This window comes from Aythya fuligula, chromosome 1 (assembly GCF_009819795.1).
Source record: "Aythya fuligula isolate bAytFul2 chromosome 1, bAytFul2.pri, whole genome shotgun sequence".
Taxonomy (NCBI): domain Eukaryota; kingdom Metazoa; phylum Chordata; class Aves; order Anseriformes; family Anatidae; genus Aythya; species Aythya fuligula.
The window spans coordinates 54,755,064-54,783,045 of NC_045559.1; the positions used below are offsets into that span (position 1 = coordinate 54,755,064).

General features: G+C 60.9%; 2 protein-coding genes across 2 annotated transcripts; one reads left to right on the plus strand and one right to left on the minus strand.

Annotated features, from left to right (window-relative positions):
* Nucleotides 1–225: 225 nt before the first annotated feature.
* CDC42EP1 (CDC42 effector protein 1) lies at nucleotides 226–3,498 on the minus strand. The gene is made up of 2 exons (XM_032207416.1): nucleotides 2,676–3,498; nucleotides 226–2,191 (listed from the first exon to the last, which is right to left on the minus strand). The coding sequence occupies exons 1-2, from the start codon at nucleotides 3,112–3,114 to the stop codon at nucleotides 1,374–1,376; spliced, it is 1,257 nt and encodes a 418-aa protein (XP_032063307.1). The 5' UTR covers nucleotides 3,115–3,498; the 3' UTR covers nucleotides 226–1,373.
* On the plus strand, nucleotides 3,269–27,936 carry CARD10 (caspase recruitment domain family member 10). Its single transcript, XM_032207878.1, is given in 24 exon segments — nucleotides 3,269–3,339; nucleotides 16,389–16,560; nucleotides 16,990–17,005; nucleotides 17,993–18,211; nucleotides 18,482–18,619; nucleotides 18,904–19,229; nucleotides 20,351–20,533; nucleotides 20,806–20,961; nucleotides 21,043–21,168; nucleotides 21,324–21,518; nucleotides 21,611–21,733; nucleotides 22,164–22,279; nucleotides 22,472–22,512; nucleotides 22,896–23,016; nucleotides 23,281–23,461; nucleotides 24,267–24,413; nucleotides 24,415–24,445; nucleotides 24,703–24,958; nucleotides 25,262–25,331; nucleotides 25,433–25,532; nucleotides 25,627–25,785; nucleotides 26,983–27,104; nucleotides 27,404–27,519; nucleotides 27,729–27,936. Coding segments are annotated over 24 exon segments (3,393 nt in total).
* Nucleotides 27,937–27,982: the final 46 nt, after the last annotated feature.

Genomic DNA, 27,982 nt, shown 5'->3' on the forward strand with positions numbered 1-27,982 from the left:
GGGGAGGAAGCTTTGCTCCTCCCCGGGAGCCCTTTGTGCCACGCGGTGCCAGGTGGATAGGGGCTGGCTTGGTGTGTTAGTCACAGCGCGGGGCTGGTGGATCCAGGAACCCCAGAGGTGCTGCGAAATCCTCCAAGGAGCAGGGGCAGCGCGTTTTGTGGCTGGGCCCGGAGCGGCAGACGTGGTGAGGGAGGACGAGAAGGAGGGAGGGAGGGAGGCACCGGAGAAGTTAGTATCAAAACTGCTTTAATAAGGACAATAATAAGTGCACGGGGTACAGAGTGGAGGCAGAGAGGCTGGTCCATGGACCTGGGGCTTTGGTCTGGAGCTCGTGTTACGCTTTGGGAAGCAGAGGGCAGGGGGAGCTCGCCCTGAGAGCCAGCCCCCCCGGCACAGCGGTGGCACGGGCTGATCCTGCGTGGCCCTGCCGGGTGCTGGTGGCCAGAGCTGGGGACGTGTTGGCACTGCCTTATTCTGCAGAAGGACCGGGCGGCGGGCGAGCCGTGTGGGAGCGTGACGTGGCGTCATCTCCCCCCACTATGCACACCCCCGTCCGTCCCGGAGAACAAGGAGGGTGCTGTGAGGGTCCCCGCGGTGACCTCAGCCCCCGAGCATCTCGGCTCCACGCGGTGGCACAAAGGAGCTTCTGTGCGTGCCGCTTTGCACGTGGGGCAGCGTGGGGGCCGCTCATCCCAGGGTGGCCATGGTCACCCGGGGATGCTCGGCGAGGGGCATCAAGCATCCTCCACGCGTGCCCCTGGCACCGGGAGCTGTGGGAAGGGGGGGTGAGCACGCTGGGGACAGGGAGAGGGGGCGAGGATGGGGAAGAATGGCTGCAGAGAGGGAGTCTCCTTGTTCCAGGGGGGTGAAGGGAAGGGTTTTTTCCAGAATTTGGTGCCCGGATGGCCTCACCTCCAGCAGGTCACGAAGTTTCTCCCTCTCCCTGCTGCAAAGGGATCAGTGTCCGCGGGCTGTCCCTTGCTCTGCTCCCTGTCTGTCGCCATTCCCTTTCCTGAGCACATCGTTTGCTTGCTGGGGGGGATGCGGGATGGGGTGGAAAGGGGCTCGGGGTGGGTTCTTTGGCACATGGGGATGTCCCTTTGGCACCTAACGAGGACGGGGAAGGGCTGCAACACGGGGCACTGTGCTGCACAGCCCTCACCTGTCCCTGCAGCACCCTGCCGACCCTGGGGGGGGCTCGGCGGCATTTGGGGTCTCCTCCTGCCCCCCCTGCACCCCACTGCCCCCAGCCAGAGGCCAGGAGGTCTCCTGTAAGGCCTGACCTCCACCCGGCGGTGGGGCACGGGGAGGAGGGCGAAGACCACAGCACCAAGGTCCTTGGAGGGGGGAGCCGTGCTGGGAGGGATGGCCCTTCACACCTTGACTTCATCGTCCTCCTCCTCCTCCTCGTCGGCATACTCGAAGGAGTTGCTGCGCCCCCCCCGGCTGCCACTGTACCCCTCCTGCAGGCTGGGGAGCTCGGCCTCCTCCTCCTCCTCCTCCTCTTCATCCTCATCTCCTTGGTTCCAGGGGGTCTCTGGGGACCGTCTCGCCGCTGTCACTTGCGACCGCCACAGGCTGCTGCTGGGGCTCTCCCACGCGGCTTGTGTCCGGCCTTGCCGGGCACCCTCGCCCTTCTCCGAGCTGCGTGGGGTGCTCGTCCCCCCGTAATGGCGAGCCAGGACCTGAGCTGCCCGCTCGAACTCTCCCGCCTCGATGGAGCAGTCGTTCCAGTGCCCCTGCCACAGGGTCCCTCCGGGTGCTGCCCCCGGCCCCGAAGCCCAGCCCGGGTCCTCTCTGGCACGCTCGATGGCGTGAGCCTCCCCGTTGGCGCGGACGGACAGCCCCAGCAGCGAGCTGGCCTGCCCGGAGCGGTCCCAGAAGCTGGACGTTGCCTTCACCTCTCCGTGGGATGCATCAGGTCCTGGAGGGACCCCATCCTCAGTCCCCTCGCCCTGCGGGACTGTGTGGCTGCCGGGCAGGTCTCGGTTGTCCTCCGCTGCCTCGCTGCCGTTGGTTTCGGAGAAGCTCATCACCTGGAGGAGCTCGCTCATGAGGGAGGGCCCCAGGTCCAGGCGGAAGGACAGCAGGGAGTCCGAGCGGGCGAGCTCTGCGTCCCCGGGGAAGGTGTTCTCCTGGGCCTTTTCCAGGCGAGGGACGCGAGGGATGGTGCAAAAGCCAGACTCCAGCCCTGCAAGGCAAAAGCGATGGCTGGTGAGCACAGCTAAGGCGCCGTGGTCCTACAAGTCCATGGGACAAGGGACGCTGCCACTGAATTGGTGCCTGAAGGCCAGGTTTCACCCCCTTACTGGGCACACTGGTGCTGGACTGGTGAGGCCCAGTGAGACACTGCTGCAGCTCGGAGGTGGACGTCTCCAACCCAGAGCCGAGCAGAGGCCTCCAGATGGACACCAGGCGTGGGGAGACGCCAGTGGGGACGGAGCTGGGCAGGCGGGACCAGGAGATGGCAGCATTGCCTCGGCTTGCCTTTCCCTCTGAGCCCAGTCACGGCCCCTCTGGCTCCCCCAGACCCTCCTGAGACCTTCTGCCACTGCCCCTGGTGAAGAGCAGAGCGACAGCCTCATGCTGAGACCAAAGAGCCACCCACCTGTGCCACCCTTCTGACGCGGGGGGCTGCCCATCATGGGGCTGAGGGGACACAGGGGTCCACTCACCGTAGGCCTGGTGCGTTTTGGAGAAGCTGTTGGAGGCGCTTTTGAAGGAGAACTTGCTGGTCAAACCTCCGCCGCCGCCGTCGTACGTCGCCTCGTTGAGCTGCGGCAGCGAGACGGCGTTCTTGATGATGGGCGAGATGGCAGGCGGCTCGGGCGACGCCACCACCTGGCTCCCGCTGCCCCGGCTCCTCAGCGGCGTCCGTCGGACGTGCCGCAGCGTCCGGGTGAAGAAGTTGTTGGCTTTGGCTGTCTCGGCCCCGCCGTGGTTGCTGAGGAAGGAGGTGTCCCCGAAGACGTCCCCGCCGCGCCCCACATGCATGGTGTGCCGAAAGTCCCCCAGCGGCGGGCTGATCATGTCGGGCGTCAGCTCCGACTTCAGCCGCCGCTTGCCGTGGGAGCCCGACACCCAGCTGAGCACCGGCAGCTTCCCCAGGCTCATCTTGCACCTCCTCGTCCTTTTGCCTGCCGAAACCCCCAAAAAAAACAATCTCCGGTGCTGGAGTGGCTTGTCACATCCCCGGCATCCCCATCGCCGTGGGGAGCAGCTTGCCTCGGCTTTGATCTGGTGGCAGTGGTGGGCCTACGTAACGCTCATGGAGTCACCCAGTGTGGGGACGTCCCAGCAGTCGGTGGCCTTGGTGGGGACGGGTCCTCCTGAGGAGCGGTGGGTGCTGCTCCCTCACCCAAAAGGGGAGGGACGGGGGTGGCCACCGGGGTCTGCGGTCACCCTGGGTGCTGCTGGAAGCTGCCCCTGGGGCTGAGCTGAGGTCTTCTGCTGCAGGAGCTGGTGCACAGATGGGTGGCAGGGCAAGCGCCTTGGTCCCCCTAAAGAAAACAAGCGGGAAGGTGAAGCCCTCAGCGAGGATTTTCCCAATCCTGCCAGCTGTAACCCCAGGAACGGCGGAGCTGGGTGGTCCTGGGGGTGGCGAGGTTAAAATGGGAGCATGAGCAGTGCTGTGGGGACTGTCCCCAGCTGTGTCCCTTGCCTGGTGCTCCTTTTGGGGTGGAAGGAACAGTGTCCCCAGGCACGTGCCCTTCCCTCTGCAATCCTGGCTGAAGCTTTCCTCCCCGTGCCCTGCCCCACGCCGCCCTCCTGGGGTGAGCAACCTCTCCCTGCTCCTCGCTATTCAGAGGAACCCTTCAGGAGAGGGTGAGGCCGGCGGACGGCGTGGTTCTCAGGGAGGAGGGGAAGGGAAAAATGTAATATTCGTGTATTGGGTTGCTTTGCCGGGGCGTGAATGTGGCACGGAGCGCCCGGTGCTGGGGGACAGGCGGGGAGGCGGTGGCAGGGCAATGACCGCAGGGCTACGTGGCCTCCCTGGGATCAGGGCTGTGGGACGAGGATAGAGCTGGGTCCTGCCAGCAGGAGGGGACAGGAGGCCAAAAGGACGCACAAGCCCCCCCATCCCTCAGTTTTTAAGTGTCTGGACCCCCATTGCTGCGTGTCTCCACCAGTGTCCCCCCGCTGTGTCCCTGGGTCACCTTGGAGCGAGTGCCCGGGAGGCCGAGGGGGAGGCCTGGGCATCGGGCTGCTCTCCTGGCTGAACACACACATGTTTTTTGTGTTTTTTTTTTTTTTTTTTTTTTTTTTTTGCCTTGCCCTGGCCTTGTTTGCTCACCCAGGGCCCCTCTTATCTGCCGGGGGTTAATGCCTGGGAAGGGAAAACAAACCTCCCCCCGGGAGGCCGCCAGCATTGGCTGCCTCCCCTTGGTGGCAGTGGCCGGGCCGCAGGATGCTGGCAGCCTCCTTTCCTGCCACCCCCCAGCCCCTGCCTCTCTCTGCCCGTCTCTGTGCAATGCCTCGAGGCTGGGACACGCCGGGCACGTGGCGGATTTGGGGTGGGAGGACGGCGTGGGGGCAGGATCCCCCCCTTGGCACAAGGCATAGGGCTGGGAGGGGAGGAATCCCCCCGCCCCATAGGCCTGGGCTGCCCTGCGGACCCCCATGGGGACTCTCAGCTCTTCCTCACTGCTCCCAGGGAAGGGGGCGGATGGTGCCAGCCCTTTTTCCTCCTCTCCTTTGCCCCCGCTGTGTTTCTGCCCTCCCCTCTGCCCAAGCGTGCTGCTCCGAGCTCGTGATTAGGGGGCAAAGGCTGACCCGCGCTCTCCTTTCCTCCTCTAGGCAAGAGGACCCCTGTCTGTCCGTCCGTCCGTCCGTCCGTCTGCCCACCTTCCCTTCTCTCTTCCTCCTCCCTCCCCCGTGTCCCCCCCGCCCCGAAGCCGAGCTGGTTTCCACTGGTTTTCCACTCGCCAGCAATGGCCGGGGCTGCTCCGCTCGCTGGGAAGAACGGAAACCAGCAAGGGAGGGAGGATGGGGGGAAAATAATCCAGATGTCTCGTTGGCTGGAGCTGCCGAAAGCAGCCTCTTCTCTCCTCTCCCCCCCCCTCCCCAACCCCTCCTTCTCGCACACACCCCACGGGGACACTCTCCGAAGAGGGAGAGGAGATGTTTGGGGTGGTCTCGACAAGGGTTGGAAAGAGCTGTGGGCGGCCGGGAAGCCTTTCCAAACCTTCCCAAAAACCTCCGAGTGCCCCAAATCTCCCTCTCCCCGCAGGAGGAGAGGCAGAGGCTCCGCCGGCTTCTCACTTTGTTCTGGGACGGGGCGGGGGGGAAGCCGGCAGGAGCGGGGTTTGGGGTGGGAAGGGGGCGACGGGATGGGATGGGGCTCCCTTGGCAGTCCTGGAGCGGTGCCGGGCAGTGGGCGGACAAGCCCGAGTCCAGCTCCCGCGCTGCCTGCTGCTATATATATATATATTTATATCTCTGCCTATAAGCGGGGTATTTTTCCAAGCAGGCAGCCTGGGACGTGGAGGGAGGCTGGCACTCCTCGCAGTTTAAAGCCATCCCCTCCCTGCTCCCTCTCCTGCTCCGACACCCCCCAAAATTGTGGCTCCCTGGGGCGTTCAGAGCGGGGTGAGGGCGGTAGCAGCAGGAGGGCACCCTGCCCCTTGCCCCCATCCTCGGGGCCCCCTCCTTGCCCCGTTCCTCTCCTCACTCCCCTGTCCTCGCTCCCGCTTTCCCTTATTTCCTCCCCGTTTCCCCTCGCATTCCTGCCTCCTTCTGCCTTTCTTCTGCCACATCCTCCCCGTCTCCATCGCCTCGCCACCCCTCCCGCTTCTCCCACCTCCCCGTTCCCCCTCTTACCGCCCTCTCCCCCCCTCCCTTCCATTCCCTTCTTCCCTTCCCCTCCGGCTCTCCGCACGTCGAAATCAAAACTTTCAGGCTTTACCTCTCACGAACCCAGGCGACTTTTTTTTGTGGTTTGGGGTTTTTTTGTCCCGTCCTCTGGCCGAAAAGTTGGGAGACGCTCCCCGTGCGCCCCTCCGGCTGGTTGGGAGGGTGAGCGGCGATGTGTCCCGGCGGGGAAAGGGAAGGGGATGCGTGCCCCCCACCCCTTTTTCACCCCTTTTACCCCCCAAAAGCTGGCTCCCCAAGGCTGCTCGTTGGGTGCCTGACGCCCCGGTGCCACGGGAGCGAGGGAGCGAAGCTGGTGGGGAGGGGACGTGGGAAGGAGGGGGCGGGCTGCGGCACCGCCGAGCCAATCCTCGCCCCGGCACGGAGACCGGAGAAAATGAGATTTATTCCAACTATCCAGGACAGAAAACTTCAGGAACTTCTCTGCCTTCCCCCCCTCCGGCTCTCCGCCCCACTTCCCCAGTGCCATTTCCCTTCCTCCGGCCTTGGGCTGCCTCCTGCTTGCCCCGCTCCCTTTCTTTGGTGAATTTTTTGGGGGAAGGGGAAAAGCCGGGTCTCTGCTGAGCTTGTTGGGGACGCTGGGCAGAAGGAAAGGGCTTTGCGTGATGTGTGTGAAAGCTCTGGTAATAACACAGGGTCATCCCAGCCCGTGTCGGATGGGAAGCCCCCTGACCCCAATCCTGGGGGTGCGCGGTCACGCCAGGACCCATGGGTGGTGTAGGGTGAGCGTTGGTGGGGTAGCAGCCTCTCTGAAGGCAGCGTGGGCCAGGTAGGTGCCACAGGCTCAGGACAAGAAATATGAGGTCAGGACAAGCGTTACGGGGTCAGGACAAGCATTACGGGGTCAGGACAAGCATTAGGGGTTCAGGACAAGCGTTATGGGGTCAGGACAAGCGTTATGGGGTCAGGACAAGCGTTATGTCAGAGGCACTGTGGTAGGTTCAAGGAAGTGCTCTCCTCCTTCATGCTATGAGTTTCTGCCCACCCATGGGACACCACATCCTGCTGGCATCACGCCTTGTTCCTTGTTTGTCCCCTCTCAGTGCCACCAAGGGGCAGCCTGCCGGTGGGCACAGCCTTGCCAACGTCCCCGGTGACCCCATGGCCCAGAGATGAGGCTCGGAGGCCCTGCTGGAGGGGTGCTCGGCCAGGCACAAGCACTGTTTGTGGCCCCGTGGAGGAGAAGGGAGGTGTCTCCGCTGGTGGAGGCGAGATGAGACTTGTTGGGGTTGAGCAGGGCCTGGCTGGAGGGATGACAAGATGTCTGCGGAGGAGATGTCAAAATGGAGCCTCTTGCTCGGATCTGGTGACCCCGCCGAGCTGCCCTGTTCAGGATGGGCACCATGTCCTTGGTCATGGACCACCGCTGCTGGCAGAAGGTCTTATTTTGCTTGCACCTCCCCTGGGATCCTTGCTTCCTGAGGATTATCCTTCCCAGGGAGTGACCCCAAGCTGGATTTCGGTGTCTGTGCTGTCTGAGAGAAGGAGGGGAAGCTGTTTGCTGGAGGCAGGCTCCGTGCCGCTTCCCAGCAGACCAGCTCGGTGCTTCCCTCTTCGCTCGGAGGCTTGCAGTAGGGTTTTGGCACAGCATCAGCCTCTCGGCCTCGGGCTGCTCCCCTGTGAAGTGGGAGGGTTGCATTTTCTGCCTTCCATGGAAGCCAGATATGACGGGGAAGACGAGCAACAGCCTTGTGCGTTTTGGTCCAGGCCTCCTTTTAGCATCTCGGGGGGAGACGGGAACTCAGGTCTGAAGTGGACGGAGCTGTGCCACCGGTGGGAAAAGGAGAACCCACGACCTACATCCTCCCAGCCTGCCAGAGCCGTAGTAGGCACCTTTTTCTCACGTGTCCTGCCCCAAAGAAAGCCAGCGGGGTGGTGGGGGAGGCTGGGGCAGACGCGTTCTTCCTTCTCCATCCGCTGGGGTACCTCTATCCCCATCCCCGTCCCGGTGCCCTGCAGTGGGGGCTGTGGTGGGGAGTGAAGACAGCCGCCTCTGCCGGGGAATGCAGAACAAATCTCTTCCAGATGGGGCAGGGGCCACGATCTGCTCCTTGCGGGTCGCCCGCTCCTCCTCCTCTTTCCCCTCCTTCTCTTTCTCCTCCTCCTCCTCCTTCTCCTCCTCCTCCTTGCCCGTGCTCGGAGCATCTTTGCATCCTGGGCCCAGGCCTTGCTCCATTTCCAGGAAAGCTTCTGGAAACCCCCCTTCTTCTGCACCCTCCCCGAGCCAGGCTGTCGGGTTTTACCCCTTCGGGGACGGCGTTGGAGTGGGTTGGAGCCCTGCAGGGTGTGTGAACGCCAGCTCTGGGGCTCGCCATCCATCCTGGTGGATCAGCCTCACCGGCTACACCTGGGCAGTGCAGTTCCTAGACCCCTGCCTGACACCGAACCCATCAAACCCTACACCCCAGCCCCTCCTCGTCTTGTCCTCCTCCCTGCGAGCGATGCTGTGGGTCTGGACGGTCTTGCAGAGCCACCACAGCACCCATGGGTGCCCTGGGCAAGAACTAATGCCCGGATCCCTCCCAGCCCCATCTCCCCAGACGCCCGGCTGCCTCATTTACCCTGAGTCACCCCCAGCCTTTCATCCCTCCGCAGCCTCACCCCCCCAGGGGCAGCAGGACCAGTCTGGGCATCGGGCTTATCATCCGAGCAGCTGGGTGTCCCCGCAGCTCCCCGCAGGCTGCCGGCTTTGATTCCTGCAGCATCTCAAAGATGGGGCTGAGCAAATTGCCCCCCTCCCCATTTTCCTTTGCAGCCCCACAGGGCGACAAGGGGCTGCAGGACTTCCTTTTGGGGACGAAAAATCCCTTTTCTTCCTTTCTCCGGTGCCCGGGGACACCCCAGCTTAGGGCCGGGACCCCCCCATCCCTGGAAACTTCCCCGGGGACGGCGGGCGGCGGGGAGGGCAGGCGGGCAGGGGCGCCCGCTCGGCGCACGAGCGGCAGATATCCTGTTGCTGCCCAGGCTCCCCAGCTCATATTTCCTCATTAACTGGGAGCGCCGCTCGTTTGCGGGCCACTTCCAGATGTTTCCATTCTCCTCGCGGCGGCCGCATACCGCGCGGGATGGGAGGCGCTGCCGGCAGCCCCCCGCTGCCACAGAGGGGCCGGGGGGGGGGGGTGTCCCTGCCCCACTGCACGTCCCGCTGTGGGTCCGGGTTCCCTCACCCCGCTGTGGGTGATGGATGAGTCCTGCCTGGTGCCTTTCAGCTCCTGCCCATTGCTCTCCTGGCAGCTTCGGGGGTGATTTCCCCTCTGGTGGCACCCCACAGGGCCCCGCACCGTCCCCATATCCCCTGCACGCGGTGCTGGGGCTGGGAAGAGGGGTGGGACGTTTTGGGAGCCTATTTCTGATTTTCCTCTGCTCTGGAGCAGCGGGGGGCTGAGGGAATGGGAGCGACCATGTCCTGCCTGTGGGCTTCGCAAAGGAGGGGATGCTTCTCCCAGGGGACCCGGGCTGGGAATGCGAAGTCTTGGGGTTTGCCAAAGCCCAGGAGGAGGTAGGGATGAATTCCCAGGCTTGCTGGCAAGCCCATCTCCTCCTATCCCAAATGTTTTCGTCCTCCTTCCTCCTCTCCCTCACGGCTTTCTCCTTGTGTGCTTGTCCTGCCCGCAGTGCCGCAGGTGTAGGGGTTTGGGAGGGTGGAGGGAGATGCAGACCCCAAATCTGTGCTCCTTTTGGCACGGACAGGAGGGAAAGGGTGCTTTGGGATGGCTGGGGGCATGCTGCGTAAATCAGGAGCAACCCTGGAACGGCTGCTCGTGGCCTGGAAACACCCCGGTGATTCCGGGCGCTGGGAAGGGAGATGCAAATCTCGATGTAAATATGGGTACGGTGTCTCCCACCACTTGATTCTCCAGTTCCTCCTCACGAACCCTGCGGAGGTGGAGGAGGGACTCGAGGAGGGGTGTTCAGACATCGTTCTCCCTCCCTGTAGGAGCGTGGATCCGTGTCCCACGACGCGTGGGTACAGGGAAGGCGGGATGGGGACGAGGAGAGAAATCATCCCTGGGGTGAGGGCATTGCCACGTCCTGGTCCAAGGGACAAGGGGAGCGGGTGGAAGCAGGGCCTGGACGCCTCTTTAATCTTAATGATTTTGCCTGTCCATCCAGCCCGCGTATTTTTGGCCACGGAAGGAAGGGGGTGGGGTGCAGAGGCGGCTAAAAATAGGGGTGTCCCTGCCCATTCCCCCAAGGCGGGCATCCGTCTGTCTGCCTGCCCGCCTGCCTAAGGGGCTGCTGCGGGATCTGGAGGAGGGGAGCAGGCCCGGGCCTCCTCCCCAAAGCGTCTGGCTCCACTTTTGTTTGTCTCTGGGCCCTACGGGGACAGGAAGAGGCCGCGGGGCCGGGAAACAATGGCTCATTCTCTCGGCGTCAGTGCCTGGCCAGCAGCGATAGGGGACGCGGGCCCCCGGCCAGGAGGAGGCACGGCCTCGGCCGCCCCGAGGAGACGGTGAGGGGCGATGCCAGGAGAGCTGCTGGGACGCGGGGTGCCTTCCCCCAGCCTTCCTGCTGTGTCCCTAACCCCAAACCAGCCTCCCGTGCAGAGGGGAGTGGGGTGGTCTCCTGTAGGTGGAGGAGGCGATGGAGGCACCGACACGCAGTGGGCACAGGGAGCGTGTGTGCACGCTGGGGCAACCCCTCGCTTGTCCTTGACCCTATAAAACCTGCGGGGATGGTGCGGGGATGGTTTTGGCACCCTGCATTGGGAATGCCCCCAGCTGCAGCCAGGGAGGTGTTCCTTTCCGCCCTCGGTGCTGGGAGCTGCCGGGTCCCCTGCCCATTACCTCTCCGGGCATGGTTGGGGTACGAGGAGACGGTGCGAGCACCCGAGGTGGGGCAGAGGTTAGGGGCTGTTTCGCAGGGAGGGGAAAGAAGCACCTCCCCGTCTCCACAGACCCCTTCTCAAGGTCTCGGATGCTCGGGGCTGAACGCTTGCCAGGGCTCCTCTTGTTTACTCAGATGGGAGCTGACACATCCAAGGTCTCTGCTGACTCCACTTTCCCACATGCTGCTGCCGGGCGCATTCCAGGGCAGAGTGGAAGTCAGCGCCGAGGCATGCGAGAGGGCTGGGTTCGGGATGCCATCCTGCCCTGCCCGCTCTCCTCCGGCAGCTGGCACCACGGCATCACCTCTGGCTGCCCACCGGGGCTTTTACGAGCCCGGGCTGGCACGGAGCCTGGTGGGAAAGCACAGACGGGGAGCTGGGAAAGGGAATCTGCCTCTCACCCCGACTGCTTGCCCCGAGGCTGGGTTTTCTCTCCCCTCCAGAGATCTGCCTCCGATGAGGGTCAGCAGCGAGCGTGAGCTGGAGGAGCGCACGCACGCCCTCCCAGCCCAGCGCGGATGCCTTTGGTTTTAGGAGGGAACACCACAGAGCTGCCAGAAATAAGTGCCAGGAGATAAAGAAGGGTTTGCAGGGACGGGGCTGGTGAGCGGCGCTCGCCCTCTCATTTCGGCTGCGCTCCCCTCGCTTGGGGTGCTTGGGGTCCCAGGGATGCTCCGACCTCTGTTGGGGCATCTGGCACCTCCGCGTCCCCCAGGCTGCTGGGGAAGGTTGGCTACGACCTCTCCTCCTTGGGGCCGGCCCGCAGAGGCCCCTTTATGCCCGGCATCTGGAAGAAGGGGCCTCGTCTCCCTCCTTGGCTGCCGCAGGAAACGCGGAGCCTGGAGGTCAGGGGCCGGCAGCAGCTCCTCCCGTGGGGCCAGCCGCCCGGCGCAGGGGCTTGCATCACACTGGAGTGCATTTGGGGGGGAGGAGAGAGCCAGGCTTTTCCTGTTTATGTGACTAACAGACCCCCGAGAAAGGGAAAGGGCTTGGAAAGCGCCTCGCTCTTGGGCGGGCTCCAGCGAGCGCCGGGGATTGCATCCCCGCGGCGAGGCTCGGCTCCCTCCCAGGGCACCCAGCTCCCGCAGGGCTGGGGCTGGGGCTGTGGAGGTCGGGGCGAGGGGGAAGGCTGGGGCTGGGAAGAGAAGCACGGCTCCCTCTGCATCCCAGCCTCTGATTCCTCCCGTGGCTGTCGGAGCCGACAAAGGGCTCGTCCCCCGTCTCAGCTGGTCTCCGTGGGATGGTCTGGAGGGCCAAGTGGTGCTGGGGGTGAGTCAGGGAGGCAGCTGGGTGTATGTATGTATGCATTATGCATATGTATGTCGGCTATGGGAACACCAGACGGGGAGGAATGTGTAGGGGAGGCGTTCAAATGACACATTTACCCACGATGGCTCCAGCACACAGCGGGCAGAAGGGCTGCAGGGTGTCCCGCAGCATCCAGGGCCGCATCCTGCAGGGCATCCCCGCAGCCCTGGTGGTTCATGGAGGAGGAAATAAGGTCCCAGGTGCTGCGCCTTTACTTCGGGCACCATAATTTGCACCAAATTTGTCAGGTCTCAGCTTGGTAGCCCTTGGCCGTACTGAACGTGGGTTGAGGGGTGGGCTGTGCAACTTCACCTCCAGCAGGTGCCCGGGGAGAGCAGATTCCACCAGGTAACATTAATGGGATAAAAGGGGAATCACGGCCCCTTTGGGGGTGGAGTTGGCATGGGTACAGCATCTCCAGCATGAAAAGGTTTGGGAAAGGCCTCAGCAGCAAGGAGCAAGGAGCCCTGGTGCCTGCCAGGAACGGGCGCAGCCCTTGTCTCCCCGCGTCCTGTGCATGGGCTCCAGTAATGAGGCCACGCTGACCCAAAGCTTTGGGGCTTTGCCCTGGCACTGCCCCAGCCACCTCCTCCCCCAGGGGGTTGGATGGTGGCGTGGTGACACCCCATGGCTCTGGAGCAGTGCTACAAGCGGTGGTGGCACGCCGATGGAGCTCGGATGGGTTGCAAGGAGAAAAGCCAACACGCCTGCCCATCTCCACCGGCAGCCCACGCACTCAAAGCCCCAAATATTGTAGCAGCAGAGAGCTTTGGGGAGCTCCCCCTACATCGGGCACCTACGTACCTCCAGCTGGAGCTCTGCTGAAGGGGGCACAGGGGGAATTTCTGTTCTGCACAGAAATTTCTGTTCTGCCATCCTCCTGCCTACATGCCACGCGCTTGCAGGATGCTCGTTGGGGACGTTGTCGTTCTCCAGCCCTGTTTCCCAGGATAACGCCAAAGCCACATTGCGATGAATGCTTTGAATGTTGGCTCACGTGCAAACCTATCCCAAAATCATTTCTGGCGAGGTGGGAAGCTGTACCTGCTCCACGCTTCTGCTCCAAAGGGGCTGCGTGCGGCGCCCGACGGGTTGAGGTTGATGTGGCCACATTGACCTCTGGTGGCCGCAGCCTCAGCATGCAAGGCAAGCAGCGGGTGGCTTTGGCGAGCTGCTGCCTGCTGCGATTAAAACGCAGCTGGGGTCGTTCCCTCTGTGGGTTCCTTCCCTTATTGCTGGAGTTAAGGCAGCCGGGAGCAGGGCTGAGGTGGGAGAGGCGTGCGAGGAGACTTGCGGGCTCAGCCCTGCTGGCTCAGGCTCTTGGCCATGGGCAGTCGGGCAGCTTCAGAGTGAGGAAGCCCATTTTAGGGACTCGAATCCCATGAGCCTGCCCTAATCCAGCTCTTGCTTGCCACCCCCCACAGCTGGATATGCCCCGATGAGGACGGCGATGCGCTGCCGAGACCATCCCGAGAAGCTCCCAGACGCTTCTGCCTCCTTTAGCTCCAGGCAATGGGCGTGTGCGTGAGGGGGAGGAATACTGAAGGAAACATTCACTCGTTTTCCTATCTCCACAGGCATTTATGTGCATTTCCTTCCTGCCAGGAGGGCCGCTCATCCTTTCCGGGGGGCTCATTCCTCCCCTTCTGCAGTCACCTACACCACCGTGAAGCTGTTGGCCTGTCGTGGCTCTGAAAGGCAGCAGGGGGACGAGCAGGTGCTCAGAGCCCTTGCAAAGGCTGTTCATATAAACCCTGAGCTTGGTGAGAGTCAAAAATAGGAAGAGAGGAAAAAAAATAGGTGAGAGGAAAAATAAAAGTGTCTTTTTGTGTGTGCCATCTAACCTGGTGCGAGTGCGCGAGCTGCTCAGAGCAGGCTGGGGCTGAGAAATCTGTTTCACATCCTCCGAGCTTTCTGCGTGTTTTTGTTCCACGTGGGAACCAAGCTGTGGAGAGGTTTTGTGACACAGAGCTGTGCGTTGGGACAGCTAATAAAGAGAGGGAAAGTTCAAGGGGAGGTGTTTTGGGCTTTCTTTCTAGGCTTGACCAGAGAGAGCACCAGGGACCTTGGCGAACCACCCCCCGAAAACTTCATCAGAAGATACAAGTCTTGGCAAATCACTTGGCTGTGAGGAAAATGGCATATTTTGATGGGGCAAAAAGCACAAAAAGAGGTATTTTTTTGAAAACATTGTGACCACCTCATGTTACCGTGTAGGTAAGGTGTTTCAGGGCAGGTTTGTAACACAGGCAGAAGCATAGGCAGCATTTTACAACGCATCTGAGCTCACCGTCTGCTGAGCTTTACACCGACGGCATTTCATCCACACGATCAGGAATTTAATCCCTTCACCACCTCAGGCCTCTCTAAGGCGGTTTCAGGAGCTCGCTTACCACCAAGGGTGCCCACCAGTCAGCCCCACACCACGAGCCACTGCTGAAAACCCATGGCTTTGTGGGCTCCACGTGCTAAGCCCTTCCTCCCTCGGTGGAAACATCGCATGGCTCACCGCTCGCTGGCCTGTCATAGGCTTCCTGTGTGAGCCAGCGGTGTTTGGAAAGTCTTACCAGTGCGACTATTTTGGTCAGGAGTTGAAAAAAAACCAACAAAAACACGACAAAAAAAGCCAACAACGAAAAACCACCTACCCACCCGAGCACCCCACGATGACATTCCTGGTGGGAACTCGGCTGTGGCAGCACAGAAGTTGGGGTAATTCGGAAACGTGAGACCTGGCTGTGGTGGCACTGTGACAAACTTTGGGTGTCTGGTACCACGACGGTTCTCCCCCAAAAGGAGAGCTCTTCACCGCTGTGCCCACGTTCCCTGGGCAAAAAAATAAATAAAATGGGATAGGACATCTTTCTTTCAGGAGCTGTCTGCCTGATCTGCTGGGGTGGTTTTGTGGTCCTGGGGCACCTGCCCATCTCCGAGCCCCTCCAGGAGCAAAAGCAGCAGCTAAGGCTTGATGTGGGAAGTGCTGTGTCTGCTTTGGGCTTACTCTGAGTCACGAAGCAGCAGAGCTACTGCCCGTGAGGTCAGGGAGGGTGGAGGAAGAGGTTTCCTTGACACCAGCCTTGAGTCTGTCCCTGTCTGGGTGAATGAGAGAAACCAAGCCCGTTTGGGGCTTTTATCGCGACGGCGAAGATCTCGCCTCCCATCACCGTGTGTTATCCTGCTCAGGAAATCTTTTTCGCTAGACCCGGGCTGTTTGCAAGAGAATAACTAGCAGGAAAACACTGACATGGCTTGAGTCAGAAGTCGTTCCCTGCGGGCAGCCTCGCTCCTGCTTGCTTTCAGCCCACTGACAGCTGGAGGTAAGGGCTGGAGACGGAGCCGCATCCTGCCCGGAGAGCCCGTGGTGGTCTTTGCGTCTCGTTTTTTGGGGGAGAGCTGGGCAAAGTGGGGGAGGAAAGCAGCTGCTGGGATGCCTGGCAGGGAGGATGAGTCAGCAGCGAATTCATACGCTTGGGGTAGCAGCGGGTGGGACGGGGGCCGTGCAAGCAGAGGGGGCGTTTGCCAAAACCGACTGTGAGCGCACGGTGCTTGCACACGAGGGCCGTGAAGCCGTGCGGTGCGAGGAGGAAAATTTGGGGAGCAAGTCTCAAAAGCTGGTCTCAGGCAGTGGTTGTGCTTGCGAAGAGCACGGCAGCATGGGGAAGTGGGCTTGCGACAGCCTCCCTCCCCCCACGACCGCTTTGCAGGATCCCCGTGGGGTCCGGAGGGGACGCATCAGCCCCTGGAGATGCAACGATGCGAGATATTCATTTGGGGTCCAGTGGGAACCCCACAGCTCCTTTAGGATGGGTGGTCTGGCTCCTCATTGAAGCTTGTTTCACACTTTGGCTTCTGTGGTTTCCACCTCTGCCAGACCCCTCCTGGTCCCAGTGGCACGGCACGGGTTTGGGCAGCGGGGGCGGTGGCAGGGGCTAAGCCTCGTGTGCCTGCTGGGATGCTCCAGCCCCGCTCCTGGACGGCTGTGGCAGCTCGGAGAGGGAATGAGGAAGGCTCCTGGCATCTTCCCCCATCCGGGCAGCCCCGTGCAGGGTCAGGCTGGCGGTGCAGGCCCCCGCACGCCGCGGGCAGGGCTCAGTCACCCTGCCCCGGGGGTGCCTCCACGCCCAGCTCCACCCACAGCCGCTGCTCGGGGGCCAAAATTTAGGCTGGGGCACCTCTCCTCGGCCTGGATCGAGCTTTTTTTCCAGCCGCTCCTATTTTCTCCCCTTGCTCCTAACCCTCTCCATCCAGCACAAGGGGTGGCCGGGCTTTAATTCCTGGGAGCGCCCCAACCACGGGAGCGCCCCGGCGCTGATCTGGAGCTCTCCTCCCCGGCCAGGGGACGCCGAGCCGGGCACCCCTTTTCCTTTCCTTTCCCCGGCAGGCTGCGGGGAGCTGAAGCCGGCTGCGTTTCGGAAGAGAAGTTGCTGGCGAGCCACATCCTTCCGGAGAGCGGCTCCAGCCCCGGGGCTGTCGGCGGAGAGGAGACGGGAGCGCAGGCACAGGAGGACCCGTCCCCGCCTCGCCCAGGTGAGGAGCAGCCCCAGGGGCTCGGAGCCGGGGGGAGAGGCTGCTTGGGGAAAGGGAAAAGGGGAGGGGAGCCGGCTGCCTGCCCTCCCAGCCGGGCGGAGAACGGAGAGAGGGAGGGAGGGAGGGAAGGAGGAGGAAGAGGAGGAGGAGGAGGAAAGGTGCAGCGGGGTGGGGAGAGCGCTCCAGGCACACCTGGAGGAGCGGCGCGGAGCCGGGATGGAAGGTAAGGGGACCCCGCCGTGCGCCCCCAGCTCTCGGGACCCCCCCCCCCCGGAGCCCCCTGCTTTGGATTGAAGGTCTGAGAGGCGGCAGGGCTCGAAACAGCACGGCTGCTGTTACCTGCTCTCGGTCTCCCCACCTACTCGTCTCTGACTCTGTAAGAACCGCGGATCGTTTTCCCTATTCAGCTCCCTTTGAATGGAACTGGAGCGATCCAGATCTGTGTCGGTATTTAGGCTCCTAAGCCCTTTGGTGCCTGAAATCAGACACTTGAGTGCCTTTAGTGTGTCCGACGGTCCTCTCCTCCTGTTACCCTGCACCCAGCAGACCCCGAGCCCCCGTATTTCTGCTGGGAGGATTGACTTCAGCACGGCTCTCCGGGCCGTCCTCCTCGCTGTGCGAGTTGGCCGGCTGAAATAGCGTGATATCAGCCTCGCCACAGGGGAAAAAAAAAAAAAAAAAGAAAAAAAAAAAAAGAGTGGGAGATATTCTTCCCTCTGCTTTCACACAGCGTGAACCTTTGCACCGCCGCTGGGGACGTTTGGTTTGTGTGGCTGGGGTAGGAAGCTGGACGTGGTGCCAGCACCGGAGGGGAGGTGATGGCGCACGCTGGCGAGGAGTTGGCTTTGTCTTGCCAGCTAAAGGGATCTGTGCTGGCTGGGGAAACGGGCTTTCTTTGTCAAATTAAGATGGATGGGCTGGCTGAGCTGATGCCCAGGTGGGAAGAGAGCTCCTTGCGGGTTGCTGCTCCATCACAGCCTGCAGGGCTTAATGGGGCAGGCTCACTGCTGCTGTAAGGGCTTCGGGGCCGTTAAGTGGAGGGGATGCATCTTGCTTTGGCTGAGAGCAAGCTTCCCGTGTTGCCGAATGTTTCCGCTTCCACACCCATGTGTGGGAGACTCGTGGAAAACACATTTTTGACATTCCCGTTTGGCTCCGCTACCTGCAGCCAAGCTGCTCCGTGCTGCGGGGCTGAAGGTGACATCTTCCCTAGGCTTCCCACTAAAATGCACTCTTAATTACCCCATGCACCACTGCCTTCTGCCTCCTACGTGTCTAAGGTGGTAGAGGCCCCATCAAGGCCCCACTGGACCCATTTGTCTATAAGCTGACTTCTGAAGTACCTGAGTCTGGGCGCAAGACTGAATCATTTGCAGGATCATACCTTGACTCATTCCCCTGTACCTTTCACCCCGTGCTCCTCCATCACTCAGACTTTCCCTCCTTTTATCCCGCCAGCCCTGGAGAATGCCTCTCTCCAAGCCTGCAGCCTCTCGGAGCAGGAGGAGGAAGAAGATGCCATCTGGGAGAAGATCGAGAGCGCACGGCACCAGCTGACCCGCTCCCTGAACCCGGCCAAGCTCACCCCCTACCTGCGCCAGTGCCGCGTGATAGACGAGCAGGATGAAGAGGAGGTGCTGAATTCGTGCCGGTTCCCTTGCAAGAGCAACCAGACAGGTGGGAGAAAACACAGACAGGTCTGGTTTGTGGGGGGACACCTGTACGTGACACACAGCAGATGCTCACAGGCTTGGGGTGTTCTGACCTCCTGGTCCCTCACACGGCAGTGCTGCCCTGGCTTTTTTTTGGTCCACGAGATGCTCTGCAGCCAGATTTCCCTCTCCTCCTCTGTGGTGGAAGTAGAATTGGAGAGGCTATTTTGTGTCATGAAGCTGGGCTATGCCTTCTTTTTTTCTCTGTCATGCTAACTCCTTATCCCTTACCCAGGTTACCTGATGGACATCCTTCGGCGGCGCGGGAAGCGAGGCTACGAAGCCTTCCTGGAGTCCTTGGAGTTTTACTACCCCGAGCACTACACCCGGCTCACGGGGAGGGAGCCAGCCCAGCGCTGCTCCATGATCCTGGGTAGGGGCAGGCTCTCTGTCCTCCCTTCGGCGGCATGGGAAGGGCCAGCAGTGTGGGCATGGGTGCGTGCATGCGTAAAACCCAGGTTCACGCTACCTGCGAGCAGTGAACCCTGACGGCCCTGCTAAAGATCCGGCAGGAAGGGAACCAAATGGGTGTGTAACAGGCCGAGGGGACCGAAAAGCGTGTGATGGGCCTTGGTGCACTACAAATTTTCAGGCTGCTTTTTTGGGGGTTACCCGTGTCTTGGAAATTGGGACTTAATTCCCCTTTGTCTCCTCCAGACGAAGAAGGCCCCGAGGGGCTCACTCAGTTCCTGCTGGTGGAGGTGAAGAAGATGAGGGCTCAGAGGAAAGAGCACCTGCTGAAGGAGCACCAGCTCCAGGCGAAAAACCAAGCCTTGGAGCAGGAGCAAGCCCGGCTGGAGCAGCGGCTGCAGGAGCTGCTGAAGGTGCAGGAGCGGTGCCAGCGGCTGCGGGAGGAGTGGGACTCCAACAGCGTGGAGCTGCTGAGGCTGAAGGACGAGAACTACATGATGGCCATGCGCTACGCCCAGCTCTGCGAGGAGAAGAACATGGCCGTGCTGCGCAGCCGGGACCTGCAGCTGGCGGTAGGGGGCCAGGAGGTGACTTTTTAGCGGGGTGGGTGACGGTTCCTACAGCCTCTGGGGAGCTGAGCGGGGTGGCACGGCTCAGAGGGGCGCACGTGGATGTCCGTGTGTGGGGTGGTGCCTTGCTCAGCTCGGCTGTTGGCACCTTGAGATGCCCTTGCACGTGGTTTCTGCCCTGGGCACGTACGGCGTGGAGCTGCTCGGCATGCCTTGGCACTTTGGCCGAGAGTCAGCCCATTTTTCCCCCCCCTCCGACACTCCCTGCCGCCTCCTTGTCCTCCGCTGACGTTCCTGAGACTCACGCTGCATACCTGAAGGGATTCATGACGCTGCACTCTTGCTGCCAAGCTCTCACCTCCAGCAAACACGCGCCTGTTTCCTGTCTGGGCAAGGACCAAAATGCCTCGAACCTATTAATAACCCAGCTACTTAGGTGCCTCCTGGCATTTCCCTGCTGCTCTGCGCTCCTCGTGCAGCCCCGTGGGTGCCTCTCAATCCTCATCCCGCTCTGCCCGTGCCAGGATCCTCCCCTGCTTTCTGTCTGGCGTGCCTGCCTGTGCCAGCTCTCCCAGACCCTCTCAGAGCAGAGAGGTGAATTAATTGCTTGCGGGTGACTGTGGGGTGGAGAAACCCCTCTAGGAGCCGGGTGGGCCACGAGGTGCCAGGCCACTTTCCCTTGAGCTCACCCACCTGCCCTGCATTGCCTTCAGTGGGTTTTTCTGCCACGAATTAGTTTCCAGGAGCTGGGAAGCCTTTGAGGGGACTCTCAGCTGCTGGCCCTGGCACCATGCAGGAGGCCCCCAGGGTTAAGGCCAGCTGCACTGCGGATGCCCCGAGGCAGCCAGAAAGTAGTCGTGCAAAGAGAGGAGCTGGAGACCGAAAGTGTTTATGCAAAAATTCGATTCACGTGCATCCTTCTCCTCCATCCTGCAGGGAAATGCTTTTGGGCACAGCTGTGCAAACCTTGCCCCAGCTCAAGGATGCTCCTTCACGTGGTTTCCAGCCCTTGTTTTCCTGGCCTCAAAGGGCGTTTTTCTGCCCAGTTTGCACTCTCCTGCTGAGGCAGAGGTGCCGGGGCGGGCACGTGTGCCAGCCTATGTTTGTTCCCCTGTGTTCCTCAGGTGGACCAGCTGAAATGCAAAGTCACCAGCCTGGAGGAGGAGTGCAGCCTGCTGAGGAAGCAGGCAGCCGTGGTGCCCCAGCGGGAGGCGGAGGAGCGGGGCCACCCCGACACCGTGTCCGAGCTGTGGGCTGAGAACCAGCGGCTGATGGCATCGCTGCAGGAGCTGCAGGGCACCTTGCAGGTACCCCCCAGGGCAGAGCTGCCTCGGAGTCACAGACAGCTCGAGGCTGGGAGGGCTCTCTGGGAAGGTCTGGGCAGCGATGGGTCGCTCTTCCCAGCTCTGTGACCCTTGGGTGTGCTCACAAGCATCGCTCTGTGCCTTTGAGGGCACCGAAGGTTCACAGAGAAATGATGAGGGGAATCGTGCTGCCACCACCGAGCCACCAAGATGGGCACTTGTCCAGAGGTCCCTCGGTGCCTGCAGTGTGGTGACGCTGCCTCCTCCCCTCCCAGGCTCCAGGCGAGGTCCCAGTGCCGGGCTCTGAGCAGATCCTGCTGGACATCCTGGAGCACGACTGGAAGGAAGCCCAAGACGACCGGCAGGACCTCTGCCAGAAGCTCAACTCCCTGCAGAGCGAGCTGCAGTGGGCCGAGGAGCTGAGGGATAAGGTAAAGCATCCATCACCAACCCCTTCCCCGCTGTGCAGTCGCTTCTGAGAGTGTTTAACGCTCGCTGCTCGCTGCTGCCAGTACCTGCAGGAGGTGGAAGACCTGCAGCTGAAGTACCGGACCCTGCAGAAGGACTGCGACCTCTACAAGCATCGCATGAACACCGTGCTGCTGCAGCTGGAGGAGATCGAGAAGGAGCGCGACCAGGTGAAGTGCTCTCCACCCGCCGGCAGGAGCAGGGATCTCGTGTCTACTCGGGGTACCCTCTCCTTCCCCCGTGGGTCTTCTCCAGCCGTGCCAGGGTGGGAGAGGGGGGTTTGTCGCACGCCTCCTCGTCTCACTCTCAGCCTGGCTCCTTGCAGGCGATCCAGAGCCGGGACGGGGTGCAGCTGCAGTACTCCCAGAGCCTGATCGAGAAGGACCAGTACCGCAAGCGCGTGCGAACCCTGGAGGAGGAGAGGGACGAGCTCCTGAGCAAGCTGAGCCAGGCGGAGGGGCTGAACAGCACGCTGGAGGCGCAGCTGCAGCGCTGCAGGGGCAACCGCAGCCTGGGCAAGGTGAGGGCAGTGGGATGGGAAAGCACAGCGAGGAGGGCAGGGCTAAATTTTTTGAGGGGACGCAAGGGGATGACGGCTCGCTTCTCTCCCAGATGTGCAGCTCTTCCTACTCCCTCTGCTCCAACCTCAGCAGCACCTGGAGCCTCGCCGACAACCCCGCTGGCTTCGCAAGCGGGCTCGTGGACGCGCTGGGGGACTCTGCCATTCAGAGCATGGTGAGAGCTTGGCCGTGAGAAGCTGCTCCCGTTGGGAGCAGTGGGAAGCTGTTCCCACTGGGAGTAATGGGAACCCACAGCCCTGCAAGGGCACAGAGATGTTGGAGCAGGGTCACCGTGGGGCACCCTAAAAATCAGCAGCCCCGTGTAAGGTGCTATCCTCTCCATTAAGCTCTGCAATCATACCCTGGGGAAGCAATCCTATTTCATACCCCATAGCAAATATCCTACTGTTTTTAATGGGGTCAGGTTCTTGCCCATTTCCCTCTGATCCTTCAAATCTTCAAACCCTCATCCCCTGAGCCCCCTAAAGCGGGAAATCCCAGGGGCTGCTTGTGCCCCTGGATGTGCTAAGAGTGAGATTTAAGGACAAGGGTGCTGGTGTAAGCAGGAGTTTCTCTCTCAAGGAGTTTCTCTCTCTCTGCCCAAGGAGGTGACCCCCGACAGCGAGAAGGACATCAACCGCCTCTCCACCTTCCCCTTCCCTCCCTGCATCGGCTCCATCCTCCGGCGGCAGCGGGAGGAGAGGTGCATGCCCTACAAAAGGTGACTGCTGGGGGCTGCTGGAGCCTGGGTCTCCTCTGGGGGGGCCAAGCAGGATGGCTCTGGGAGCCTGGAGTGGGGCTGAGGGTGGGAACTTCTGTGTGGGAAAGCTGAGGGGTTGGGGGTGAAAATGGGATGAAAACAGGCTGTGGAGAAGCTGCTTCCTCTCATCTCGCCTTTGTGTCTCCTCTGCAGCTTGTCCTGTGGCTCCTTCAGCAGCATGGAAGATGCAACAGGTACCAGGGTGGGGATTTTCCCCAAAGGACTCATCTAGGATGAAGTGGTGTCTGGAGGGAGAGGGGTGGGAGAGCTGACCCTCCCTCACACCTTCACTTTGTGCAGCTTGTCCCCCCGCAGAGCTTCCATCCGCTCTGTTTGATTTACGGAGAGCTTTGCTGGTAGACAACTCCTTTTGGAGCTGGGGAGTAGGAAATGGAAGAGAGCAATGCCTTCGCCCTGGGGTTTTATCAGTTCTGGGTGATGGGCTGCGGACCTCCTGGTGCTGGCGTGGCCTGTGGTGGATGCTGGTGGCTGATCCCCACGCCATCCTGCGGACACGGTCTCCCCGCAGTGCTCCAAGAGGCGACGTGCCCCCTCTCTCTCCTGCTCTCTCTCCTAGGCAGTGGTTTCGCTAGCATCTCGCTTGGGGCCTTCTCCTCCTCTTCCAGCAGCACCTACGCCAGGGTGAAGTCGGAGATCTGCTTGTCCACGCTCCCCAGCCGCCAGGAGGTCACCAGGAGGTGACTGCTGCTCTCTGAGCTGGGCACGAATCTCTGTGCTCTGGGACAGGACTGGTGGAGCCCAGCTTAGCTTCTGTGGGGCTGGCGGGGTGGAGCGGGATGGGGGGGTTCACAAGCTCCATGCAGGTGCCCTGGGGATGGACCATGAGCCCTGCATGATATAAAGTTCAATACAATAAAAATGCTGGAGCTGGGCACAAGGCATGGGGACGTGGTCCTTAGAAAAAGCAGCAAGCTTCACTTGGAGGTGTTTCTCCTTGCCAGGTCCCTGGTGGTGCAGCTCACCAGCATGGGTCCCACCAGCAACCTGTCGCCCCAGGAGAAGAGTCTGGGAGCGGACATCTCCATCCTCGGAGGGAACAGGACAGGGATTTTCGTCCAGTGGGTCAAGCCAGGCTCACAGGTTGAGAAAGCAGGGCTCAAGGAAGGCTGCCGGCTCATTGAGGTGGGTCTGGGAACGGGCTCACGCTGGGGATTTGCGGTGCAGGTGGGATGCAAGGAGTGTGGAGCGAGCCCCGGTACAAACTGGCTTCTGGCCAGCTTCAAGTCCACCTCCATCTCTCTCGTTTCCCAATCCTGCTCCTTGCCTTGAGCTCTGTGCAGCACGAACAGGCACGCAGGTCTCTGCACTCAGACCTACCTGTGCACGCAACGGTGCCAAGACTCTCTGAAAGGCTTCCTTCAGCTACGGGAGGAGAAAAAACAAAAAGGAGTCACGAGGATTAAGCCAGCAATATGGCTGCGTGTCCCCGGAGCTGCCTGTCACCTTGTAGTATTGCAGAGCAGCTCGCTTCTCGCACCCCGCGCATGCCTGTTGCAAAACAATCAATTCTGGAGCGAGATCTCGCAGGCCTCCGTGACCCTCTCAGAGAATAATTGCTCTGAAGAAAGCTCCTGGAAGGAGGGAAGGGCATTTGTTTTGGCAGGAACGACACCTCTTGAAATACTGCCACGGCACTCGCATTGATAGCCCACCTGTAACTGGAAAGAAACCAGCCTCCCTGCCTCCGCTCCCGCACATGTTTGTGCACACGCGTTTGCTTTCAAGGCAGCCCAGCATCCAAACCAGAGAGGGGGGGGTGGCTGGCAACAGCTAAATCAGAGGCAGAGGAGGGAATCGGAGGCTGATGAGGATGCTGCAGGGCTTGCCCTGGGGCTGTGCCATCTCTTGGTGAGCCCCGGTGGGTGAGGAGCTGGGGGGGAGCCTCCTCTTCCAGCCCCTGGGTCTAATGGCCTCTGCTCCTTGCCAGCTGAGGGTCCCGTCGCTGAAGGAGGAGGTGCTGTCGCTGGAGAACTGCACGCGGGAGGTGGCCTACCTGAGCCTGCTGCACTGGGATGAGCCCTCGAGCCTGGTCTTTCAGCTGGACCTGCAGGGTGAGGCCCCGGCAGCCGGGCTCTCCTTCCAGCCTCAGCTCTCTGCTTCCCTTCCTGACCTCTCAGCTCTTCTCTCTCTCTTCTCCCGTTTGGTCCTAGGCCACGAGGTGTGACACCGGGGTTGGCCGTAGCTCCGGTTACTTGCCCTGTCCGGTGTGACACCCTCTGAGTTACGGGATGGAGGTACAGACCTTCTGTCTGGCTGCCTCCTCTGCACCCCCCACCCCACCCCATCACCTCAAAAGCTGTGCCGGGAACTTGGCGATCGCGTTGCTGACGCTGGTCTACCGTGCCCCCACCCGCGGTGACCTGCGTCTCTTCCTCCAGGATACCAGCCTCTGCGGGAAGCCCTGGAGGAAGGGAAGAAGTTTTCCGGAGACTCTTTCTACGTCCGCACCAACCTGCCCCTCCTGGAGTCGTCAGACCCCTATGCCCTGTGCGTCAAGTGCCGGGAGATCCTGCACGTCACGGACACCATGCACAAAGGGCGGCTGGAGTGGTACTGCTCCCGCGTCGACCCCCTGACCATGCGGGACCTGGACAAGGGGACGGTGCCCAACTACAGCAGGTAACGGGGGGGAGGAGGAGAGCAGAGGGCTACTTTTCTGTCCCTTTTCTCTGTGGTGAGCATCCCCAAGGAGTCCTTGGGGTACGTGGATTGGCCTCTTGATAGCGTAAGATGCCCACACCTGGTGTTGGGAACCAGAGCTGTAGGGTTTTGGTGTTCTTGAGAGACTGGGAGGTTGAGTGAAGGCTTTGATACGCCTGTGCTTCAGGAGGGGCTCTGTGGGCTTTGGGGAAGAGGGTTACAGCTGGCTGTGGTCCCTGAGGTCTCCAGAGTTGCTTGAGGGCCACCTCTTTGTCTTTTCAGGGCCCACCAGCTGTTGAAGATCCAGGAGAAGAGCAACCTGCCCGGGCAGCAGAAGAGCCACAGAAATAACGTAAGCCGGAGAAGCCAGCAGGGAGAGCTTTTTTTTTTTTTTTTTTAACACATTTTTGTTGGGCTGTGCTCTCAGCTCTGTTGCCTTCCCTTCCTCTTCAGCTAAAGAAACGGGCCTTGGACCAACTGCGCCTGGTGAAATCCAAACCACAGAAGAGCTCAGGCCAGCCCCCTCAGCAGCTGTGGCTGGACCCTTGCTCAGGTGAGCTGTTCCCTCCACACCTGCCCCGTCACCCTTGGGGACCTTGCCATATTTTCACCTTTTTGGCTTTCTCTTCTCCGTTTCCACCTTCCAGACCTGGACAGGAGCCTGAAGCCTTACAGCCTGGTGCGCCCGGTGGTGGTGCAGACACCGCGCCCCGTGGTGCTGTCACCCAACTGCATCGCCCCGCGCCTCATCAGGAACCTGCTGGACCTGCCCACCTCCCGCCTGGACTTCCACGTGTGCCCAGCAGGTAGGGGTCAACGTTTTTTGGGCAAATTGCAAGGTGTGCCCTCCTGTTCCTAACTGTACCCTGTCCCTTTGGCTATGAGGGAAGCCAGCCCTCCCTTCTGGTCTTTTGGGACATGAGGATCCTCATTCTTTCCTCGAGTGATGTGGCATTGTCTTGCAGCTCTGGGTGGCTTTTCCCAGGGGTGAAGCCCTTGCCTGAGGTGGGATCTGCAGCTTGACTCCCCACCTGCCCTTCCTCCCCGGGAATGGCAGCATCCAGCCGTCCCCTTCCTTCCACCACCAACGCGAGGCTGACACACCGCTGCGTAGGCAGCTGGGGAATGGGGCTTTTTTTTCCCAGAGGGGATTTTCACAGAGGACAAATCCCTCTCCCTCTTCTCCTTTTTCCATCTCTCTCCTCGCCCATGTTTACAGTTCAGTCTTTGCCAGCTGCGGGACTGAAAAATGAGTCGCTATGCTTTTTGGGGGTGGGGATGGAGGTGGTGAAAAAATCTGTTTTGCAGAAAAAGGATGGCTCTGCCAATTCTGGCCTCCGGGCTTCTTAGCTGAGTGACTTGGCCATATATCCTATCCTACTGAGCCCTCTGCAGGGTCCCCCTCACATTGCACGGGAACATGCTTTGAAGTCATTTACTGCAGCAGGGGACGTAAAACCAAAAACAACTCAATTCTCTCCCGCTAGTTTTGGCTGTTGTGAGGAAAGAAGGTGATCTGAGAGCCCTGAGATGTTTCTCTTTTTCTTTATTGCCTGTATTTTCTCTTGCTCTTCTCTTGCAAGCCAGATAATCTTCCACAGGATCTTGATGCCCCTAAAAGAAACTTGTGAAACTTAACCTGGTGAAATAAAATGATTTGTTTTCTGCCGTGCTTCATCAAGGAGGGGCTGGAGCAGTGGGGAAGGGGGGAATCAGGGCTGGGAGCTGGCTTTGGCTGCTGCTGTAACACAACACAAGAGCTGCTCTTGCCCTGCAAGGTCTTCAGCTGCGATATCTTGCTTTTTCTGCGAGCAGAAAGTGGCAGGAGGCCCATGCCAACGTGTAATGTTGTGTAATTAGACTCGCTCTCCAGAATCCATAAGCACTGGACTCAAGTATCAGCACCGCAGCAAGCGTGCAGGAGCTGAGCTGGGAAGTAGGTGCAAGAGGGATGAAGGGATGATGCCTCCCTTTTCATCCCTCCTGGTCCTCTTGGCTTGCAGAGAAGCTGGCAGAAGAGCATCCCAGCGCTGCCCATGCTCAGGAGCCCCCTGTGTCCAAAAGTGGCCCCCAGGAGTGGAAGGAGAGTGGCCAAATCCGCATGATCCGGGAGGCGATGGAGAAGGTGCTGAATGATTTGGGGAGAGAGGGCCGGGAACGGGGCACCCTGTTCGGGTGGGAGGAAAGGATGGGATGGCTGAGCGGGGCTGCTCTTGGGTCGGGCTGGCTGTGATGAAGTGGGTGACCCTGCTCCTTAATTCTCCCCTTCCCTCTTGGCCCTGCTTGTAAATCCCACATTTAATGGAATTACTATCGGAAAAGCAATGATATTTCACAGTATGGAGTTTGATTTAATGCGGCTGTCAGGGGCTGGGGCTATTTCTTCTCCATTTAAATCAGTAAATCTATTCAATTTCCTTCCAGAATAAACACTGCCTGCTCGAGCTGGGAGTTCAGAGTGTGAGGGATCTAATTAAACGTGAGATATACCCCATTGTGATCCACATCGAGGTCACCGAGAAGAACGTCAGGGGACTCAGGTAAGGCAAGACCGTGCGGTACGGATGGAGGGCATCGCGGCAGGATGGAGAACACCTTGTTCAGAGGGAGAGGAGGTGGCTGTGTTTGAGGATGGGGGAAAAAAGGGCAAAAAAAATCAGCTTTGTGCACATGTGAGCGAGCTCTTGTTGGTGTTTTTGCAACTCCATCTCCCCGTGTGAAGGTGACGTTCGTCTCTGTGTCTTCCCAGGAGCTTGCTGGGGAAGCCGGGCCAGCGGGACACGGAGGTGCTGAAGATGTGTCGTGGTGCTGAGCAGGCTCTCCACACTCTCCCCTGCTCCTGGGCCCGTGTGGAGCCCCACGCCTGGAGCCACGCCGAGGAGCTGCCCAAGGTGGTGCGGGGCTGCATCTTCCAGGAGCAAACGCGCCCGCTCTGGGTTGAGGATGGCGATGGCTGAGCTCGGAGTAGCAGAGCCTTCCCCAAGAGCTGTCCTCGGGCTCCTC

Bases quoted from the DNA above. Each gene is read 5' to 3' on its own strand.
- CDC42EP1 (XM_032207416.1), bottom strand. From the start codon at position 3,114: ATGAGCCTGGGGAAGCTGCCGGTGCTCAGCTGGGTGTCGGGCTCCCAC. The intron at 2,192-2,675 runs GTGAGTGGACCC...TTTGCCTTGCAG, and splicing joins CAAAACGCACCAGGCCTACG to GGCTGGAGTCTGGCTTTTGC.